The 24088-nt window shown below is 44.1% G+C and overlaps 1 protein-coding gene across 1 annotated transcript in view; it reads left to right on the forward strand.

Annotated features, from left to right (window-relative positions):
• PAPPA (pappalysin 1) overlaps positions 1–24088 on the forward strand; it is a 235194-nt gene that overhangs the window by 68478 nt on the left and 142628 nt on the right. The window contains exons 6-7 of the mRNA XM_019731188.2: positions 2586–2707; positions 11124–11622. Of these exons, the coding sequence (XP_019586747.2) occupies positions 2586–2707; positions 11124–11622 (621 nt within the window). The remainder of the gene's footprint in view (positions 1–2585; positions 2708–11123; positions 11623–24088) is intronic.

The raw sequence follows: 24088 nt of genomic DNA on the forward strand, positions 1-24088 counted from the left end.
GGGCAGCATAGACTTGGGACTTCAGCACTGAGTCCCAGGATACCAGGTAAGGAAGAGGATCTCTTTCAGCATTATGCTGCATTTCTCTGATTTCAGTGTGTGTGTGAGTGAGTGCGGCGTGTGCATATGTGTGTGTTTGCCTGTGTGTCTGATTGTGTAGATACAGGTCTCCATAAAAATAAAATAAATGCCAAAGGTAAGAAACACATATATACACTCCCTAGATGTGTAGGACACTGCCTGATTTTGCGAAAGCCCAGATTTACTCTATGACTTTCCAAACGATGGCCTTAGGATGATTACTTTATACCTGTGAACCTCAGTTTCCTAATCTGTAAAATGGGACCATCACATCAAATATACTCATCCTTGGATGATCAATGATCAATGTCTAGTATACTTGTACAGCACTAGCAACCATTGGCTATTCAATGACCATCCAGTGAATGAATAGATGAAATGATGAGTGAACATGTAAATCAGTGACTGAATATGAGGGAATACACTTTGTGGAGCTCTGTGCAAACAAGACCTATTTACTGTCCGGTGGTTGATGGTTTATTCCCTCACCAAAGATTTATTGGGAACCTAGAATGTGTCAAGAACTCAGTGAAGTACACACAAAAGCATCTAAAGAAATAGAAAGACTCAATGGCCCTTAAAGTCAGTGTGGTTCCTGATTCCATCCCAGGACGTTTGTAATCTCATTGTCATCATAAAGCCATTCATGTGACTCAGAACTGCTACGCATGGATTGTGGTCATTGTAATGGAACTCTGCCCTCCAGAGTGGTGCCGAGGAAATCCCTCTCTCCATTCCTCTTTCCTTGCCTATAAGTATGTTTGTATGATTAGTTATTATTGCTAGTCCAAGAGTAATTCATACACATTCAGAAATATATAGAAAATTCAGAAAACCAGGAGGAATAAAAATAGGGGTGGGGGATCCTCCTATGTTCCACCACCCATAAATTACTGCCAATAATATTTTGTCACATTAATGTTATTTGAACAGCATTGATATGCTGCTGTAGATTCAGTTCTGACTATGACTTTTTCCCTTACCATTGTAGTTTACACATTTTCCATTAAATTTCATAATCTTCATAAATATTTTTGTAATAACTGCTTACTACTCCATTGGGCAGAGTAACCTTAGCTTATTTCATCATTCTCCTATCACTGAATATTAGTGTGCTTGCGACATTTCTAGCTAGGTGTGGTTTCTTTCATATTTACAATATTAAAACTGAGGATGTAAAATCTGAACTTTGAGGGTCTAGACTAGGTTAGTCATGAGTCTTAGCAACATGTCTGAGTGACTGGCATTTATCCATCCATCCATCCATCCATCCATCCATCCATCCATCCATCCATCCATCAATTCATCTATCTGAGTATACATGTTGACCACCAGATAAGCAGGGGCATGACTTGCTCAGATTTGGGTTTGGGGATGAGCTCCCTGGCAGCTGTGTGGAGAAGGAATGGGGAAGTACCAGCAGACTGTGATACTTGAAGCGTGCTCTCCCTTACCATGTAATCCAGGGCTACAGAGCTTCCCTGTGAAAAGAAAACCCTAAGGCTTGAGCTAGAGCTCCTCCATTACATCACTGCAGGGAGCCAAAGGATGGAGCTTCTTCTAGGAATGATGCATCTTGAGAAATAATGGGTTAGGCTGGCACATTTCTTGACATCTTTCTTCCCTTTGCAGTCTCTCTGCAGAGGTCACTCAGATTTGTAGTTTGGGGTCCACACTGGTGAGGACAGGGCCCATCTCCCTGCTCTCCTGGCAACTGCCTACTAAACATATGCCAAGTCTGGAGAACAAGTAGAATCCCAGAGTCTATGGTGGCTAAAGGGAGATTGAATCCACATACAAAAGACACTAGATGGTAGGGGAAGCCCCTGTACTATTTGACTTCTGGGACTGGTCCCTTTGAGGGATTGGCTTACCCCTTGGAAAGCTTCTAAAAAGAATTAGATGGCGTGGTGAAGAAACTGCGTTTGACTGTTACATCAAGGAGTGTGTTCTCCATCCACTGAATGTCAGGGCTGGAAGCTTCTTTAGGCATCATCTAGTTCAGCCCACTCATTTTTCAGATGAAGGAACGAAGCCATGCCTTCTTCCTGGTTAATACCTAGGACACAGGATGGTGCCTGGTACGTGGCAGGTACCTGATAAATGTGAGTAAAAGAATCAGCGTTGAGGTCAAATGGGGCCAAAGAGTTTTCTCACAAACACAAATCAGATTCTCCATAGAGTGTTGGATAGCTGATGAAATTAAAATTATGCAGATAGCGAGTAAGCCTTTGGCCTGTTGATTCTGTGTTGCTTCAAGTTAAAGGAGTATATCCACCATCAACGCAGAAGCCACTTAGGCCCAAACAGGGTCCTTGCTGGGCGATGGCGAGGGATTTCCGTTAGGGATTTCATATTCTGGAAGCTTTGGCACGGATGGGGAGAAAAGGGGATAGCATACAATAATTGGGTCCTCCACTCTCTTGCCTTTGGCTTCCTCAAGTCAGAGGCTCATTCAACTGTTCCTAAGTCGGTGCTTCTTTCTGCTTTCCTTGGCCTCCTAGAGAATTGGGATCAGCATGTGACCTTTGCCTGGAAGGGAGAATCCTGGTGCAGTTTGCCTTCAACGCCTCCTCCCCCATGCCTTGTGGCCCCTCCGGGCACTGGAGTCCCCGGGAAGCCGAAGGTAAGCCAGTCCGGAAACCCTTTTACCGGTTGGATGTGCAAAAAACTAGTCTGTCAGTGCAGCAGAGATTTCAGTGGTCTCTTCCACATACCCTCTCATTTGATCTTAAGTGTGCTCTGCGAGGCCAGCATTTTTAAAATATAAAAATGTTTGTCTTCTTTTCCAGCTTTATTGAGAGATAGTGGACATATCACTTTGTGGATATGTAAGGTATACAGCATGATGATTTGATCCATGGGTCTATTACAAAGTAATTACCACAGTCAGGTTAGTTAACTCGTCCATCATCTCACAGAATTACCATTTTTTTTTGGGGGGTGAGAACATGTAAGAGCTACTCTTAGCAATAATACAGGGTTGTTGATAGTCAGCATGCCGCATATTAGAACCTCAGAACTTATGCATCTGAAAACTGGAGGTTTGTACCCATTGTCCAACATCCAGGCAAGTGTTCACGCATTCGTTCATTCAGCACATGTCTTTTGAGCGTCTGTGCTGTCCTAGGTATGCCATCCCACTTTACATACAGGAAGCAAAGGCACTGAGATATTAAATAAGTACCCAAGGCCCCACGCTTGATAAAGACACAGTACATGTGTGTGTTTATACGTATGTACCTCCAGACCCTGACGGCCTGTAGGTACAAACAAGGTCACCTTAGAATCAATACACATATTTGGAGGCTTTAAGACATCAGTAGTCTTTGATTCTCCTTCAGTTTTTTCTGGGAATGCCCAGGGCACTCTCATATGTGTCATAACTTTTCCTCTCAGTCTCTGCCATGTGCGCTTCTTTGCGGGATCCATTTATCTGCAGGAAATACCTTGAGGAAAACACCTCATGATCGCTGCTGTTGTGGGTTCCACCCATGACCAGACTCCCCTGCTCGGAGGACGCTCCCAGGCCTCCCAGCGGCCGGTGGTCTCTGTGCCCCCTTACGGTACCTTCACTGCTAGATCCTCTGTTCTATAGAAGTTGAGAGAGTACCTTTTCCCCAGTGCTTTGTTGCACTGTGTCCCTGAAGCGAGGCTGTTTGGAACCTTGAGGATCTCATGGGCTACTGCCTATTCGGTTTCCTTCTGGAACGTCTCCTGCTTTAGGGCTCAGAGATAGTCCCTAAAGCCAGGCTAGCAGAGAGAGACCCCATATTTTCTTCTCAGTCTTCTGTCTTGCCCTCTCTTGCTCCCAGAGACTTACACTTAGAACACCCGTCCCCACCCCCGCCCCAGTCCTCTTGCTCCTATGCAGGTCAGCTCAGGCCAGCAGTCACTGGGTGGGACCACTCATCCATCAGAGGAAGCGGCATCCAAATCCTCACTGAGGGTCAGTGAGAACGCCTCCATTTTCCTCTGTATTTCTCGAAAGAAGATTGAAAAGAAAAAGCCAAAGATAGACTAAAGCAAGGCGGAGGGATCAGAGAGAAAAGTGATGGGGAAAAACATGACAACACTATATTTTATCTTCTAAAGTATCTTAAAATAAAAATGAGAGTCAACCTCGGGAACTCTAAACAAGCCCATCTGGAATGTAAAGCGAGAGGGATGCCTGGGAGAAGCCCTCACTTCATCCTCACAGCATCACAGGCCGTCCGACTTGGAAGGGACGCTGGGAGTCAGCCAGCCCCAGTTCCCACCCAGGGCAGGACTCCCCTTGCTGCCCTCCCTCACGGAGAATCTTCTAGCACCAGCTCATGTCTTTCCTTGGGCTTCCTGTTCTAGCCCCATGTGTGAGAAACTCCTTCCTGAAATCTGTAGTCGTGACTTTCCCACCCAAACCTAACCCATGTTGGGCTCTCACAGAGGAAAGCGTGTGCCCCATACTGAACACTGTGCTTGCAGACTAGAGTGCCCCAGTCTCACCTATGACCACCACAGGAACTGTGTGCCAAGCACCGTGCTGGGTGTAGCGGCAAGGCAGAGCTGACCGTGCTAGGGGAGGCAGAGCAGTAAAGGGGCTCCCGTGCTTATAGAAGTACAGAGCACTGGGGGACCCAGAGGAATGAGACTTCACCCAGAGCTGGAGACTCGGGCTTCCTGGGAAATGTCACCACACCCACGAGCAAGGTGCATTTGAAACTGTGAAAGTGGTATGCTTAGAGCAGTGGTGTTTTGGGTGATCTGGAGGCTTAGGAGGTTCCTGGAGACGTGAGGTTATCCTCAAAGTCTAAAATGTTGTCTGTAATAATGCTATGACATCGTTTACCTGTTTCATTCTTAATTGTCTCAGGAGAGTAGTAGAGCTTTCTGGTAGCTACATGGAATGTGATGTTATTACTACTCTGATAGCATATGGGACACATGCTTATGTGTTCTCGTGTTTTAAAGTTTCTCGGTTTTAATTTACGATAGTGTAACTGCTAATACAGATAACCCACATAAACAATAATGCTAGAAGAGCTGGATTTGGAGCATGAGCAAGGTGTGGAGTGGAGAGAAGTTGGACTGGGTGAGATAGGTAACGGCCAGATGGGGTGGTTTGGGTTTACACTGAGGTCATGTGCCTTGGCAAGTGTCTGGGATATGGTGAGATATGCATGTGCTAAAAATGCTTGCGTGACTCTGTGGAGGAGAAAGTGGGAAAGGAGCGTGCGAGAGGAAAGGGAGCAGCAGCCTGGCTGTTGCAACAATCCAGGAGAGGTATAGTGGTGGCCTGGATAAGGTCGGGGGTAGTGAGAATGCAGAGAAGTCAAAGACATTGAGAAGATTTGGGATGTAGAATCAGCAAGACTCTCCCTTGACACTTCTCCGACTAAAATCATCTTGGTTTGTTCTACCACTTGTGTAAATGAAATAATTTCCAGACATCTCCCCACACCTCCATCCAACCCAACTGTCAGTTGGTTAAGTCTGTTCCTGGTCTGTCCCTGACCCTCTTCAAACGTCATATGTCGAAATGAGTTCAGCTGGAAGTGCAGAGCCCCCTGTCTCCCTGAGTGACTCAGGCCTCCAAGGAACCCCAGCAGCTGGGGTTTTCCTTTAGGATATGTAAATTTAGTACATGCAGGCCAGGAAAAGACACTGTTCTTTTTTTAGAGCATCCTATTACAGGCTCTGTGATCCGTTTGGCTCAGACCCTTTTTAATATCCTTGAAGAAATAAACTTTTCCATGAGCCAAACTCGGCAATTTATTTCTCAACTCATTTTCATCCTATTTATCTTTGCGTGTTTAAGTTTTTGGACTTCCCAAACTAACATAAAACTCCCAAATCCATGAGCGATGCCAGACGTGTCTTTGGGGTTGGGGAAAGAGCATGGGGGGTGGGGGTGGGGGGTAAAGAGGATGGATCTGGGTTCCAGCCTGGCCGTCAGTGAGCTCTGTGTTGGTGAGGGAGTCACTCGGGTTCTTTGAAGATAGCATCTAATCCACAGAATGAATGTCCTTTCCAGCTCTAATATTCCACGGAGTTGTTACTTCTGTCTTTTATCTCCATGTTAACATTTTCACTGACACTCTTGTCTATAGTCGAATGATATTTCCATGCCACTGACTATGATTTCGACTTTACCCCACGAGCTCAGTTTTCCAGAAAGGACGTTTAGGAAAGCAGATGTACATTTTTTCTACATTTTTGTGTCTTTCAAGAATGAATAATGATAGATGAATGGATAAAGAAGTTGTGGTATATATACACAACGGAATACTATTCGGCAGTAAGAAAAGATGATATAGGACCATTTGTGACAACATGGATGGATCTTGAGAGTATAACGCTAAGCGAAATAAGTCAGACAGAAAAAGCAGAGAACCATGTGATTTCACTGATATGTGGTATATAAACGAAAAACAACAAAAGAACAAGACAAACAAATGAGAAACAAAAACTCATAGACACAGATAATAGTTTAGTGGTTACCAGAGGGTAAGTGGGGTGGGGGTCGTGGATGAGGGTAAGGGGGATCAAATATACGGTGATGGAAGGAGAACTGACTCTGGGTGGTGAACACACAATGGGATTTATAGATGATGTAATACAGAATTGTACACCTGAAATCTATGTAATTTTACTAACAATTGTCACCCCAATAAATTTTTTAAAAAGTAAGAAAAAGAGTGAGTAACAATAGAAAAATTTTATGCTTTAAAGTAATCATTTATTTTAATACAATGTAGCAGTTTAACTGTATTTACTTAAAATATATATACTGTAGTTATTTTATGTGGATGTTTTTACACATTTTGGAGAACAAACTTGAAATCAGTTAACACAATGAAAAGGTTAACAAACAGGAGATTCTTCATTTAACATTTAAAATATTTATTGAGTATCCACTGTGTTTCATTAACTCCATTCCCTAAACTTCAGGTAAGTGCAGTCACAGAAATTCTTGTCTTGTACATAGAAAGTGGGTGTAATCAAAAGAAACCCTGTTTTCCTATCTCTTTAGCAAAAACTATATTTCATAGATAATTTTTTCCCGGGTTATTCGATACCATGATACATATGCAGCCCAGTAATTACATAGCTAGGTCAGACTAACTCAAATCCCAATTAAGATGACTTGTGCAAGCATATAATACGTTTTAACTGTTGGGTTTTCCATGAGACATTAACATATGGCACTAACTGGTTTCTTTGTGTGTGTGTGTGTCTTTTACCCCTTTTTTTTGCCTAGAATATTTCAGGTGTGCTGAAGTATGCATCTGGAAAAAACTTGGCACCAAATTTTTATAACTATATTTGTGTCAACAGCTTCAGTGTGTGTATATATATTGATAGATAGATAGATAGATGTATATAATGTCTGTATAGACCTTCATAAATGTAAAGTTAAATCCGCATAAGTATGTATAAATACATTTTACACACATATATGGCCTCATTGCTAGTTGACAGCTTATATAAACATGTAACTTCTCATTTAGTCACCATATATATGAAAGGATATGTATTAATAATGAAGTAACTGTACTTTTGCACTCTTCTTTCCCCCTCCTTCCTTCCCTTCCTTTCTTCAATCCCCTCTTTCCTATTTTCAGACTTGCTCCCTGCCTCACCACCACACATTCAGTCAATTTCCTAGCTGTGTCCAGTTTTCTCCTCAGAGACTATGATTTTTTCTCCTCTCCTCTGACGGTCCCTTGCTCTAAGCCACAGTTCTGTATTGTCTGCGTTAGTATAGCCGTCTCGTAACTGGATTCACTAGCCTTGAAGCTCCACCAGGGCAGAGATCACATATTTACAAACCTGTTTTCTCGGTAACTAGCTCAGCTCTGGACACAAACCAGGTACTCAATAAGTACTCTTTGAATGGATGGATGGAAAGAGGGATGAGTGGATGGATAGTATTGGTGTCTCTAAACAGTGTTTTTTTTTTCCTAAAAGACAAATTTCACTTGCTCCCTATCTCTCGCAATAGAAAGTTCAGTTCCCATGACATGACATACAAGACCCTTCATAATGTGGGTTCTACTTAGTTTGCCACACTCATCACTTGTTGTTCTCTCATTGCGCTCACAACCATAGTCATCTTTTTTTTTTTTTTTTTTTTTTTAACTTGTATTTATTTCAAGTGTGTTTTTCCAGGACCCATCAGCTCTAAGTCAAGTAGATGTTTCAATCTAGTGGAGGGCGCAGCTCATAGTGGCTCATGTGGAGAATCGAACTGGCAACCTTGTTGTTAAGAGCACCGCGCTCTAACCAACTGAGCTAACCGGCCGCCCTACAACTGTTGTCATCTTAACTCACATTCTCTATCAGATGTTCTTTTTGTTTGGAATGCCTCCTCTTCCCAAGTTTTTCCTTTTTAATTCCTCCTTACTTTTCAGAACAGAGCTAATATACGTGTGAGCATCTATTAAATATTTCATACCATTTGAGTTTTACAGCAACCTTGTGAGGTAATATTACAGTAGGTGACACAATGAGAAGCTGTATAGCTGATATTTTTACCCAATTTGCATGGCTTCAAAACCTGGCACACTGCCTGGACCAACAGTATCATATAATATTCTATTCCCCATCAGGGAATTAATTACTTAACCATCTGAGTCTCAGTTTCCTCTTCCTTCAAATGAGTTTCGTAAGACCTGCATCATAAATGTATTGCCAGTATGCAAAGACCTGAGGCATATCACATGCTTGGCGTAGTACCTGGCATACAGAGGATGGTCAATTCGTAAAGCCTGTTGTTATTAAAGGGATCGTTGCTTTGGTGATGGGATGGACTCAGGAACCCTTGAGGCTCTTTTTTACATCTAAAAGTTTGTCTCTGATAACCAGACAAGAAGAGACCTTGCTAAGATTTCTATTTCTGTTTACTTCCTTGGGCATAATGACCAGGCTCACCTTCCTGTCCTTTGGAAAGCATTCGGTCCCTCTGTTGATTAACAAGGAACCAGGGAGAAAGCAGGAGCCAAACAGATTTGTCACCTTTGCTCTCCTGTGGCTTCCCACCACTGACAGTCGTTTTCTCCAAGGAAGGGAGAAAGATTGCTCTATTGCTTGCCAATTCCAGGAGAAAGCCCGTGGAGCGGGTGGCATGTTTGCCTGGCACTCACCATAATGCAGCAGGCTCCATTGTTCCATGGAGCATTAACTTCTTTTTTTAAACTTTATGCTAACAAGATAGAAGATTCTTTGTTTACCACATATTTACTGAGCATTCACTGTGTTCACTGTCTCTGAACCAGGCACTGTATTAAGCAAAAGCTATACGTATTGAGTGAAACAGGGCAACAAAAATGATAAGGATCGTGCCAGATTTTGGTGACACTCAGATGAATTAATTAATGGCTACAGAATGTGCTTCATATATATTAAAATGCTATGTTCAGTAAAGCTTACTGAATGAGTAAGTGATGTATGTGTGCCAACAACCCACAAAGTCAAGAGAATCAAGAACTCAGTGGCATGGAGAGTAGATGGCAAGAAAGGCTTCCTTCTAGGTGGGGAGTCTTACTGGTTGGTGCCTTTGCCTTAAATTACTGATTGGTTCTAACCAGCATGTGCTACAAGTGATGAATGGACCGAGCCAAGGAGGGGTGGAGGGGGTCTTGTCGTTACATCCGTCTCTCCTTGCTCTGATGTGTTATGTCTTAAAAGGTCTTTGTGAATTTTCCTTGTCCCCCTCTTCCTTCTCTGTTTTCTCTTCTCCACCTCCATTTGGTGTTTTCTCTCTTGTCCCTTGGCTGGGTAGATACAAGGAGATTGGAGGCATTTACAGCCTTCACTGCAATAGCTTTTCCACCCAAAATGACTTTCTAGTTTTCATATTGTGGTGAGGTGATTCCTGTTCTACTGTAACGGCACCACAAAGCCTTTCAGACGAAGATGGATTTTTCCTTTTTGCTTTGGAAATGCCCAGCATCCCCACCCTCTACCAACCACGGATGCTAAAGGGAAAAAAAAATGTGGCAAACAGGACAACTTGAAATCCTCCTTCATACCCTCACCAGCTGATCTATAGCTCTTGATAGATCCCTTCAACGAATTAGAGTCAATGACTATACTGAGTCCTGATTACTATTCTCAGCAGTGCACAGGAGAGCTCTCTGAGGGTCTAGTAGGACTAATGATCTCAGCAGAGAAACACTCGGAAGTCACTGCAGTCTGAGATCAGTGGGAATTAGGCATTTTCTCCTTGAGGAAAGAGTAGAAGAATCCCTCCTTCCTTCTCCCCTCTCTTCGCCCAACCCTCCCTCTCCTGAGGCAGACGGGACAGAGCATGAAGAAGCTCAGTGGTATGAAATGATCTCATGTAGAGCAGGGGAGGAGGAGAGATAAGGTGGCTCCAGGGCTGCCTTCCAGCTCTGTCAGTCATTGTTCTAGACAGTTTCCTCCTAGAATCCTCAGTCCAAGGGGCAGAAGCTATCCGTGCTTACCTCCTCTTTGCTGAAGGTTTCCGACAGGGCTGTCATTCCAAACAGGTTGCAGCAAAGGCAATGCCACAGGGATTCTAATTTGTTTTAGTGGCATCCGATAGTGAAAACAGACTGTGAACTTCCGGAAGAGGCAAAGTAGAGTCCTAATGCTGACCTTTTATACTTAAAGCTGTGAGACTTTGGTCATTTCACTCCACATTCCCTCACCTCTGAAGTGAGTCCTTGCAAGTGATAAACAAGTTTGTGGGACATAGTAGGCACTTGACAAATGTTTGTCCTCTTCTTTTTTCCATCCTAGGCACAAAGCCTACAAAGTGGAAGATGAGGAGGGAAGGTTTGGGCATTCACTCAATAGTAAGATGCTTACTTGAATATAGTTTTGACCAAATGTCTGGTGATTCATTCAAGATCTGTATTACAGTGGTGGGGATGAGCTGGCTGCTGTACATACAGAAGGTTCACCAAAACACTGAGAGTTCTTTTTCCCCTCTGTCTGAGTTCTAGTCAGACCAACCTCTCCTAAGGTCTGCAGGCAACTCTGAGGACCAGACTGAAGGTCATTCAGGAACTCATATCCTCATCTCTTCTCCATAGGTCATCCAGATGTTGAACAGCCCTGTAAGTCCAGTGTCCGTACGTGGAGCCCAAATTCAGCTGTCAACCCACACACGGTCCCTCCAGCCTGCCCTGAGCCACAAGGCTGCTACCTTGAACTGGAATTCCGCTACCCTTTGGTCCCTGAGTCTCTGACGATCTGGGTGACCTTCGTCTCCACTGACTGGGACTCTAGTGGGGCTGTCAATGACATCAAATTGTTGACTACCAGTGGGAAGAACATCTCCCTGGGCCCTCAGAATGTCTTCTGCGATGTTCCACTGACCATTAAACTCCGGGATGTGGGTGAGGAGGTGTATGGCATTCAGATCTACACATTGGATGAGCACCTGGAGATTGATGCTGCCATGTTGACCTCCATTGCAGACAGCCCGCTCTGCCTAGAGTGTAAGCCCCTGCAGTACAAAGTGGTCCGGGACCCTCCTCTCCAGGTGGACGTGGCCTCCATCCTACATCTCCATAGAAGATTCACGGACATGTAAGTGCATTTTCTAGATAGGGAGAGGACCAAGTAGGTGGGCTATGGAGGGATAAAAGGAGGGTCAGAGACAGCTGGACGGGAAGAAGGTTCATCACAGCCAGACTCACTTCTAGCGATTTATAGCTTGGCATTGGGTATAGAATTATCTTAACAAGGCAGAGTGGGTTTGGTGGGGAAAGCAATGGACATGGAAACAGGAGACTTAAATTTTGGTGGCAGCTCTATTGTGTGACTCTAAGCGTTTCAACCTTCCTGAAACTTAGTTTTCCCAACAGTTGGATGAAATTAGCAGTAAGGAAGTCGTTTATTACTAATGAAAGTGGAAGAATTGAAGTTTGCCAATGATTGCTTTTTTATGTTATTAAAGAAGAAGATTCATGCATTTGGATTGCTATTTTAGTGGGTGAAAAGGTGAAATGATAGCAAGTTGGCTGGGAATTGGCCATGTTCCTGGGTATTTGCATGAGAATTTTGCTGGAAGGTGAACATCACCATTCATGGTCCTTGTTTTCTTTTGTGAAACACATTTGATCCTCAAGGGTCCTTGCAGCGCTAGGTCTCCATAATTCTTCTGGATACTCAATGCTTTTATATGACATAGTATTTGTCCTTGATATTCAGTTCTCAAGCCACCTTTATCTATTACACCTTCCTCGAACTTGCTCAGGATTTATGTTTTATGAGAGAAGCCACGTTGTAATGAAGTCATTAGTGCTTTTCCTCTATGCCAGACAATGGGCTAAGGTCTTTGGGTCTTTTACTTGTGTCATCCTTTCTACATCCATAGCCCTATTACCCTTCTCATTTCACGGAGAAGAAAATAGCAGCTTCAAGACGTGAAGTCACATGTCCAAGATCACACAGTTAGGATGTGGTGAGATCAGGATTGGAATTCCATCTTGTCTACGAAGCCAGTGCACTTCACCCGTATTCAGTTAACAATGTGATTCCAAATTCTGCTTTAACCTAAGAAATGAGGGAGCCTTAGCCATCGAATCTGGGTACCAAGAGCCTATAAAGTCAACCACCAAACATTTGTTGAGTATGAATCTGTACAGTGGACATTGGTAGGGAATACTTTGAGTATTGGAAAGAACAATAGCTCAGGAGTCAGACGCCTGTGTCTAGTTCCAGCCAGTCCACTTACTAACGTTACATAAATCAATCTCTTTGAGCCTCAATTTCCTCTTCTGTGTGATGAAGATATTGAAGTCAGTGGTTTCTATGGGTCTTCTGTGGCTCTTTCTTTGATCCTAAGATGACAGAAGACACAATCTCTCTGCTCTGTCTACTTGAGACTATTTACTAAGCCAATCAGCAATAGAAACCAAGTCCTGGAGGAAACTTTCAATCTTTTGAAGAGACAGAACCACTCTCAAACACTTTACCAGCACTTCCTTTTACATGCCAGCAATTAACATGCACATCACAAGCAAACCCGTCCCTCTTCATTGACTCGGAGAGGAAGAACACCTGTTTAAGAGCTCGGAGGGGGCACTCGGTTTGTGTTTGTTAAAGAATCGTCCTGCCTTGAAAATATTCCATGATCCCATCTCTTCTATCTCCTAACTTGTCTAGAGTAGTAAAGTCCTATAAATATGCATCCACTTAATATTTCTTTATAAAACAATGGAGATAATAAATAATAGGTATCTTAAAACCTCAGTTTAAACACCGCTTTTTTTTTCCCCCCTCAAGTTATGAGCCTGTAGGAGCTGACATGGGTTGATGAGTGTGGCGTGGTGGGAATTAAACTGAAGAAGTACAAACACCTGAGTTCTATTTTCAGCTAAGTCACTAACTTGCTGTACGACCTTAGGCTAGTGACTTACCCTTTCTGGTCTTCAGAGGCCTCCTCCACAAAAGGAGGTTGTAGTAGATTAGTAGTTCTCAAACTCGGTTGCATAACAGGAAAACTTGGGACATTTTAAAAATGCCTGTATCTCATTTGCCGACCCTCTGAACCCTTCCCTCCCCTCCCAGGTATTGACGTAACTGGTAAGGATAAGGTCTGGCTATGGGACTTGTAAAATCTCATTATAATGGACAGCTAAGTTGAAGAAGCACCGCACTAAATCAGGTGCTCAAAGTGTGGCTCCTGACCAGCAGCATCCACATCAATGGGTGCGTAGAAAGGCCAGTTTCGTAGGCCCCAGCCCAGATGACTGAATCAGAAACTCCTTGAGTACAGGGCTTTTCCAGATGACTCTGATGCTGGCTCAAGTTTAACAGCCACTGCTCTAAATGATCTCAAAGGCCTAGGAATCCGCAAGGTCTCTTTCACTCATACAACTACTTGTTCAATTTACAAATATGTATTGAGAACTTTCTGTGAGCCAGCGTCTGTAATGGGAAGCGGAGATTAGAGGGATGACTCAGACCCAGGCCCTTTCCTGCAGACACTCACATTTCAGTGCCGAAGACCTTAAGTCCTTAGTAAAAATGCCTGCTCCTCTGCCAGTTGGCTTCCCAAACCACCATAGGTCCACGCCTGTGTGCAACATTTGTTCTTTCATTCACTCAACAAATGTTTTAGTCCCTACTCTGTGACAAGCACAAGCGCTAAACGGAGGCATTGATTGGCCTTCTTCTTTGTCTTTCTTGAATCCCAAGGAATTTATTGGAGACTTGGGCTGGGCTGGGCTTCCTGACCCAAATGTTCTCTGAGACTCTGAACAAAGAAAAACATCATTCCGAGTCAACCTATCATTTCAACTCCTTTATCTCTTAGTATTTCAAGTTCTGAACTCCAACACAAATATATCCCTCTCTCTCTCTGTCTCTGTGTGTGTATGTGTGCGTGCGCGCGTGTGTATTTTGCTGCTTTCACATTTTTTCCATATCAAATAAATTGGCTCTAATACAAGTTCTATATAAAGACTGTTTTGGAGAAAAAGAGGAGAGAGGAAAAAAATGCTTTTTTTCCTTCCCTGACTCAACCCATTACATGATCCCCTTTGACCTTTGTCTTCATTTTTTTCTCTCAGCAAAAATATTTATTCTTTCTGTTATCTATACTGGAGATAGTGTCCCAAGGTATGACATTGGTGAAGGGAGAGGCTTCTGTGCTTACCCATGGATGCTTCCAGTAGACTGATTACTTTTGGCCAGGACAAGAAGGAACTGTGCAACGTCTTCCTTAAGTGGACCCCTTCATTGAATGAGAACTGACACAAGCAGAGGATAAGGGGAGCCATGCCGACACTGCTACTAACTCACCATGTGGCATTAAGACATATTGTATCATTTATTTAGACTTCAATTTCCCTGTCTGAAAAACATGTTAAGCAATTGTATGTGGATAGACACTGTTCTTAGGTGAGGCATGACTCATTCACTTTTTCATAGTAAAAGGGACTCAGAAGAGATTGTCTGTAAGAATCAATACCCAACGTGGATGCCCTAGTGAAATGTGTAGTGTGTGGACAACAATCTTGATGACAATAATAATAATAACAATAATTAATAATAATCACAATAATAATCACCATTTACTGAATACTCACTCTATTTTAAGTACCGTACTAGTATTTACGAGGCTGGTGAAGCTCAGAGAAGGAGCTAGAACTCAGAAAATTTACTCACCCAACCTACCACAGCTGGTACCACCAGAGCCAGGTGTAAAACCCGGGTCTAATTCCAAATTCCACCTTCTCAACCACAACACCACAATACCGCGTGCTGCCGTAATGTAAAGGCAGAATTGCAAAGCTCAGACATGCCTCCAAGCTGGCTAACGTTCAAGATACAGCAAGTAGAAGACAGGCTGCTGGTCATAGGCCCCTAGTCCGAAGTCAAAGAACTGACCCTGTATTGGAGCCCAGCAGCACAAGTTACACAGCCAGTTCTTTATGGGTCTGGCTGGGGAAAAGAGCAGGGAAGCTTCTGTTTCTGAACTTGACTGTCAGCTTGATTTGCTTCTGTACTGCACACTGTGCTGTGTGGGTCTGCATGGAATCTTCGGATTTCTCTAAGTAAGGACTCCACAAAACTAAGATGTGGGAACAGTCCCAGAGAGCAGTTTCTAGGCTCTCGGCCTCAGGTGGAAAGGTGCTGGCTCGGTTATTAGATTGCCATCAGCTGTAATCAGATGGCTGTCCGCTGTGGCTGGGTGGCCATCAGCTGTTACTGGTTAGCCATTGGCCACTGGTATAGCTGCCGTGGCTATGCTAGGGAGTTGGTTGGTGGTTGGTTGGTTGGTTGGTTGGTTGGTTGGTTGGTTGGTTGGCAGAGAAACAGACGGCCGATTGTGGCTAGCAAGTGCAGTTAGCAAGCGAATTGCAGCTAGCAAGGGAGTTGGTTGGTTAGCAGAGAAGTGGACGGCGGGTTGCGGATCGTGTGGCTCCTGCTTCCTGTGTCTCCAACCCAGCCGCCAGTGAGACTATAGTGGTATGACCCCCATCCATGGCTCCGTGGGTGTTCCTTTCTGGCCTCACCATGTCCTGCGTTCTTATGTGGGGAGCGGGAGCTGAGTCCCCACATGACATAAGATTCCCGACCCCCTCCTTTTTTTTTGGCTTAGCGTAAGTGAGGTATAAGGCAAACCAGGAACAGTGAATAGCGGCTCGCTCTCATTATTTATCTCTTCATTTGCCCATCCATCCATCATCAGTTCATTCAGCAAATATTTACTGGGAACTAGGAATTAACTTAGAACTAGGAATAGAGTCCTGATCTCTGGCATTATGAGCACAGAGTTTAAAGGGGGAACAGGTGAGGAATCAGGTGATTATACTGCAACATAAAGAGTTCTCTGGTGTGCGGAAGGGGGCTGTAAAGAAACATAGGAAGGGCATCTAACACAACTTGAGGTGGGTAAGGATTTCTTGGAAGAAGTGGTGTCGAAGCTGAAACCTGAAGGATGGACAAGAGTTCAGCATCGGAGAAAATTGCCACAGTACAAATGGTTGAAACCAGGTGGCTGCTCAGCAAACATTGATAAATGAATGAATGAATGAATGAATGACTAAACGAATGAATGAATGAACCACCATACTGTACTTCACAGCAGAAGTGCGTGTTCCATTGCAGAACAAGTTTTGAAGGGGAGGGAATGTAGTAATCTGGGTTATCGATCACTATGGTTCTTAAATCTACTTCATTCTTTTTACCTGCTGCATAGTATTCTGTAGTAGGAATAGTCGTACCCTTAATACTGGCCAATTAGGTTATTTCACACATTTTTCTATTTTAAACAAATGCTGCAGTGAGCACTCTTACATAAACTTCCTTATGGGTTCATTTGACCATTTCTGCAGATTGATGCTGAGAGATGGAACCGCTGGGTTCCAAAATAGGAGTATTTTTCATTCATGGATTCTGAGAGAGTGAACCAGCTCACACCCCAACAGCAGGGTTCAACGTCATCACTAGAACTTGACAAAATGAAAGTGCTTTGTCTTTGGCCATTTGATCATGTGATGGGTAAAACATGACTTCTCACTGATGTTCTTGTGCTGGAACACCTTGAGTGGGCATCTTTCAAATATTACTACTAGCTATTTACGTTGCCTTTTCTGTGGCTTGCTAGTCACATCTTTAAGTTATGTCTGGTCATCAATCTCTGTACACCTCAGTTTTGCCATCTGTTAAATGGGGATTTTAATGTTAGCCTTCTTGAGTGTCCAACAATGTTATTAGAATCTAGAGGGAAACAGGTAGTCCAGAGGGTGCCGTCATTTATGAAGAAGTTACTCTGAGTAATCTTGCATACATTGATATATATACCAAATGGTAATTTAGTATGCTTTCTATGCTAGGAAATATGCCACATTCTGAACACAAAATAGGTAATAAAGACCTGGTTTCTGCCCTTGGCGGAGACTCAATTTAGTCCTTGTGCTAACCACCCTCACATATGCTAGTAGCATCCACTAACAGTAATATCTGCCGTGTACTAACACCGCTACTAGTAATATCTGCCATGTTGTGAATACGTCATATATGCTCAGTATCTTTTATAAGCCTACCAAGGAAGTGTAGGCATCAGTATGCCCTCTCTGTAGGTGGGGAAGCTGAAACTCAAAGAGGTAGCACTCACTTAAGATCCACAGTTAGTAGATGCTAGCGTCGAGTTTTACATCTCCTTGCCTGACCTCCCAAGGGTGTGCCTGGCAAACTGTAGAGCACAATCATTACTACGATAACAGGCAAAGGATGAGGTGGCAGGTATCTTGATGGATGGAGAAAATAGGTGTCCAAACTAGCTTTTCTTGTTTCCAAGAAGCAATAGAATAAACACAAAAGCGAACACATTTTTTCATTTGTTTTTCGAACACTGAAGTAGATAAGGAGGAAGAGGCTTGACGAAGGCTGGACCTTGTCAGACCAGCGTGGTTTTCAGTAACCTGTTGCTGAAATGCATCCTCCAGAGCAGACATCCTCCCGAGCAGGGGCTTCTTCCACGCCTGCCCACAGTGGTCTAGCCTGTGGTTTGAGGTCCTGGTCACAAGGGCAGACGAGCAGCCTCAGGAGTGAGAGCTGTTTCTCCAAGCCCAGAGTAGAGACCTCTGTTCCTAGCCCAAGCTAGCGGGGCAAATAGTCAGCACAATCTTACTCTATTTCTGGAAGCTGGGCATCATCCACCTATAACTCCCTCTCACCAGTCTCAGGCCAAGTACCTCTCAGGATGAAATACGGTTCCGAGAACATGAGGGTAAACAAAAGGATTTAGCAAAATCAACAGATCTCTAGCGTCAGCAGCAGCCATCGAAATGCTGACAGTTTCCAAGGATCTTCATGATTTGGAAAGTGGGAAGCGCCCCTGTTGGACGCCGACACCACTGGAATCGCTTACCTTACGAATGTCTGTGGATCAGTCTGATGCAGTACTGAACTTTAAAGCAAGGGGGTCATGGCAGTGTCTCTTCTACTAAATGGGACCCACAGAAGTAAAGTGATGGACCCAAAGCTCTGTTGATAAATTCTTTCATCCCTTCCTTCCTTCCTCCACTCATTTATTCAGTGCAGCCCTACAGAGTATCAATCTCATTGCTGGCACCGTGATTCTCAATCTTATAATTGGGTAGGAGGGCTGCACTGAATAATTACCCAAATAAAAATATAATGACCAACTAAAGATTATTATTACAAGAGGTTTTAGAGTATAATTCTCCCCTAAGTGAAGGGGGACTACATAGAAGATAAGACTGGAGAGCTAAATGGGGGCCAGATTATGAAGGGGTTGTGGCTTACGTTTTTGACTTTGGATTTATTCATTAGGAAATAGAAGACTATACCAATCAAGTGTGTGTGTGTGTGTGTGTGTGTGTGTGTGTGTATGTATATGTATATATGTATAATTGCTCTGGGTGCTCTGTGAAGAAAGATTGAGGAAGAGTGAGAAAGTCCACATAGGGGTGATTGCTAAAGTCCAAAGCAGAGATTAGGATTCTTTGCATAGAGAGGTAGGTGAATTGGAGGTGTGTTTCAAAGGTAAAATCAGCAGGACTTGGTGATGTATTGGATGCAAGTGTTTTAACAAGGAGCTGTCCGGTGATTCTCACTTCTGGTTGGAGAACTTGCAATGAGAGAAATGTTATTTCCTGAAACGGAGGAATCGATTTTAATTTAGTATTTGATTAGAGGGTGGGGTAGATCAAGAGTTCCTTTGGAAAGCAAGGAGTTAGTGACATTAGGTTGCAGTGGTGTCCTGATGTCACCTACTTCTTTGTTCTTTTGCTGTTCACCCTGGGGGCAGGTAGGTTGGACGGGACTTGGTTGTACAGCTCCAATTCCTGATTTTTAAGAAAACAAATAAACGAGTAGGGAAGAGAAGGAAATTAACAGCCGTCAGAGTAATTACAGATGTGGGAAGCATGGAGCAATTTATCTCACACTGGGCACGGGTAAGAAGAGTGGACCAGATCCGTTCAGCTGTGCTCGGGGATGCTGAGACTCCTTAGGACAGTTTTAGCGGGTTTATGCTGCGCCTGTTAAAACAGGAACCTCAGCCGTTTCCTTTAGAAGTGCTGAATTCAGATCTGGGAGAGCTGATTCCCAGGCCAGCACAGGACTGCCTTGCTGTGTAACCCTGACCAGGGCCTTCACACAAGCCTCAACTCCTTTCCCTGGAAACAGCAGGCGGCGATTCCTGGCTATACGGTCCCACAAGGGGGGGTCCTGAAAGCAACTAACGAGATAATAGACTTACAAAACCATGATGCAGTCAGGGGAACTATAAAGATTTAAATGTTCATGATTCTTTCTATTGTTTGGTTTTCATTAGCCTTGTTCTTGGCCAGGGCCAGGCTGGAGAGTAACTGTGAAAAGCAAACACACGGACACGCACAGACACACACATGAAACCATTTCCCGTTAAACTCTAACTGGAGTTACTATGGCTCGGTGTTGGATTAGAAGAAAGAAAAGATAAATGGCACTTTAACCTCTATGGCTGAGCTAAAGAAAAAAAAAGAAGAAAGCCATCAAAATGCTGGCCCTGGATCAGGAGACCTGGGTTACAGTACTGAGTGAAAATTTTGCTGTGTCTTGAAATTTTTCTGTGTCTTGGTCCTTAACGCCCCAACTGGGGGCCCCAGTTCCCTTTCTATAACATGAAGGGATAGTCAGGTGACTCTGAAGGCCATTCCCAGTGCTGACATTCTGTTCAGACCACTGAATGCATCTAATTCTGAAATGGAGGAGGGAGCAGGTTACATGTCCCATTGGCAGTACGTGAGCTTGGAGACTGGCCATTTCTAATGAAAGACTTCCAGGCACACGGGGACACTCAGCGATCCTCCCAGACATAAGTTATCTCCCTTAGGGCTTACCAAGCTCTCCCTTTGTGATAGATGTAGAATATACGGGTGTATCTTTCCTGTTCAGTTGCATTGTGACTTGACAGTGAGATACTAGAGGTGGGGTCTACTTAGTATTTGCCACATTAACCACAGCTTCTCAAACAAGGCCAGCACCAAGTAGATGGTCAATAAATGGAGGTAAATAAATGTATGCATAAATGAATGAGTGAATGAATGAGTGAATGAACGAATGAATGAGTAAAATGTGTGGCAGATCAATAAGTGGTCAGAAATACATGATAATACAGATGATATCTGGTCTATGGACGATCTTTCTTTGTAACTTCCAAGATGGATTAGTTACCACATAATCAAAAGAACAAAAGAGAATCTTACAGCATCGTCCTTTCTCGTCTTGGGTCCTCAGTTTTCTTATTCTTAAAGTGAAGGGATTAGATCAGATAATGTAGGTCAGTCTTTCATTCATTCAACGGGTGTTTATTTAGCACAGTCTTTGTAACAGGCCTTGTATTAGGCAGTGGCTATACATAAACCAGGCAGGGAGTCCCAGGCCCCTAGGAGCTTTCGTCTAATTAATATGAGAAGTGAACGCATAAACAAATGGTAACAAAACAGTGAGAAAGGTGTTCTGATAAGAAAAGCACATGGGCTTGGAGCTCCTCACTCATCTTAAAGAGTCAGTGAGAACCTGCAGGAAAAAGTAGCGTCTAAGCTAAGGCCAGGGGATTGAGCCAGGGAAAGGAGATGACCCTGCTTGCTCGTGGTGGCTGAGGGATAAAAGTTGAGGAAGGAAGTTTGAGCAAAGAGACCAGAGTATTTGAGAGAAGGCAAGTAATGATGGTTTTCGACGGCCACATTCCAGGGTCTGGACTTCATGCTGAGGGCAGTGGGAGCCACTGAGTGCCTTTAGGTAAGAGAAGACCCGATTAGATTTGGTTTTAGGACAGCTCTCTGTCTTTGTGTGGCTATCCAGGTGGATGTAGGGATGGAGGTACAGATGGTAAATGGTATGGGAAGTAAGACAATGTTGCCAAAACTAAAGTAAGAGATGATGGCCCTGGTCTAGGGTAGTCATGGGGGGAATGGAGAGAATTAGACGCGGCTGACCAGCTCTAATGGGACGGAAGCACTTGATGTCTGATCAGAGGGAGGAGGCTGGGGAGTGGGTCACGAAGATGCCTGTGTTACTGGCATGGCTGAAACAGAGCATGTGGAGTTAGAGGTGTGTGTGGGTTGGGATGAGCAAAGAAAGACGAATTCAGAAGTCCCTTCTCATGGTCAGCCTATGAGGGACAGGCACACAGCTACGATTCACTGGGAGCCACAATGTTTCTTCCCTGTGGAAAGCTTCAGGAGCAATGAAGGTGAGCTTGAGCATGTGTGCATGTGTGTGCACAAACATGGAGGAGTGTGTGTGTGTGTGTGTGTGTGTGTGTGCAGACAGGACCTGGGAGACCACCTGTTTTCATCATCCACCGAGTCTCAAAGTGTAGTCCAGTGTTCTGAAAAGGTCCCCTGGGGGGTCTTGTGGGGTTAATCTTCCGTAGCACTGATACCTATAACGTTACAAGGCATGGGCTTTGTTTTCTACCCGGGATTAATCATTCACTCATGGGCTTTAATACAAGCCAGACACCACCTCACTGAGCCTCCTGCAGAAATGCCAGTTCCCCCTCTGCCATTCTAATGCCAGTTTTCACATTCTTGTTGTCAGAGTGGGAAGGAGGTTAGTTTTTTGCCCCAGCTTCAATATCCTATAAACTAAAAAGTTTAAAAACTTCCATCCAAGAATGTTAGTCAAAAAATACCAGGAAAGCTGGACTTTGCCATTTGTTTTCTGTATGACTTGGGGCCATTTATTCCCCTTCTCTAGGTGTTGGTATCCATCCCACAAAGAGAAATTTGGGGGTAAGTGATTCTGAAGCTCTCCAGCTCTGTGTCTACATTTCTGTGTTTCCTTCTTGAGCTGAGCTCCTGGTATACAAACTCAGTCTCCAATATTTTTAAGCAGAGAGATTCTGAGGTGTGTAAACCTCTTACTGTCTAGGAATTAGACTGAAAACCTCTCAGACCTGGAAGGAGCATTGAAGCCCTGATACTTTACAAATGAGAGAATGGAGCCCAGAGAGGGGAGGCCATTTCCTCAGAGTCACACAGCCTATTGATGGCAGAACACGGCATTGAACCTAGGGTTCCTAATTCCCAATCCAGGTGCTCCTTCCCCCACATAGAGGAGTGCTGGAGTGTGGCCAGACCTTGGGACTCAAATATGGGTTCGGCTCCCTCTGATCATGGAGAAGTCTCTGCTGGATGCTCAGAGTGAAATCATAGAGAGCTGACATCCGTAACGTCATGGCAGCTGGTGCGGGGGGGCAGGGGGTGGGGGGAGCTGGTATATAGGAAATGAGAGAACACATTTGGCGAAGCTCAGGATCCACGTGACCCTCCAAGAGCCCCTCATTTCAAAACAAACTCAACCTTTTAGGTTCAAATTCTCCCTCTCGTCAGAAACGTGACTTCCTGCTTCTAAGAAGCGAGGCTTACAAAAGAGCTCAGAAGACTTCGCAGACATCAAATAGCTCTTACAAAATAGCGTTTTGATGAGTTAAGTGTAAATGAATCAGAAACATAAGGATTACATTTTCCCCAGTGCACATGGGTTTCAAAATTTGAGGGGAAATGGAGTTTGCTCACTGCATGCCGGCTTTCACCGAACCCAAAGCATTCATGGGGCGGTGGGGGCAGAGAAGAAAGAGAAGCCCAGCCCCCACATGGTTTTAGATGTGGTGCCAAATTCGAAAATGCTGTTGGGCTCGCCCTCTGCCAGTAATAAAATTGCTGGCCACCCAGAGAGGCCACAGGGAGGAGAAAGGAGATTGCTTTCCCCACTGGCCCCTGGTCTCAACAACTGTGTTCAGTTAGCGCAGCTCAATCACCAGCTGTCACCGTGTCCCTCCGCTGGACTTGCTGGCCCCACTTGGCTTCGATTTTCACACTATGCCTCATGCCTTGTTTACCTTCAACTGTATCTGGTGTTTTGGCTCCCAGAGGCGTTGGGGACCAGTCAGCTTGTCAGAAGCCCCTGCTTGGTAATCAAGAGACCTGTCCATCACCAGCAGGGGTGTTTGGGGGAAGCTGTCACACTTCGCCTTTGGTTGCATTCAGGAAAAACAAGAGTCCCTTGTAGATCTTTTCCTTTCTCCGCTCTTTAATGCTATCCAGGTGTAGCGTTTCCCCCAAACTGGTAAACGTCTTCCCTTCTCATCTCCGCCTGACTCAAACAACCAGCTAAATCTCAGGACTGCTGTTACCTTATCCCAGGATTTGAAGCTCAGCACCTTTTATAATTTCCCTTCATTCTTTCCCTTGTATTGTATTTCACTGCACCAAGAAAGTAGAAAATCATTTCAATTGGTGGTAAAAGATGATTAAAACAAAATAACAAAGGCCTTGGCTGCAAACTGTTAGTTTTATTAAATTTGCTACTGTGTTTTAAATTGGTACCAGGGCACATCTTTGGACAATTCTATCAAAGGCGGCTGGAATTCATCAGTTGCATGTATACATTTGCTCCTTCCTGAGCCTTGCACAGAGCCAGGGCAGCATAATCTGTATGGAAACAGTGAGTTTTGTGTTACCTGTGCGAGAGGAGTGGGCCTTCGTCCCACTGGGAGGGATCCGAATGCCCAGGGGATTCT

Source organism: Rhinolophus sinicus, linkage group LG04, assembly GCF_036562045.2.
Source record: "Rhinolophus sinicus isolate RSC01 linkage group LG04, ASM3656204v1, whole genome shotgun sequence".
In the NCBI taxonomy this organism is placed as follows: Eukaryota; Metazoa; Chordata; class Mammalia; order Chiroptera; family Rhinolophidae; genus Rhinolophus; species Rhinolophus sinicus.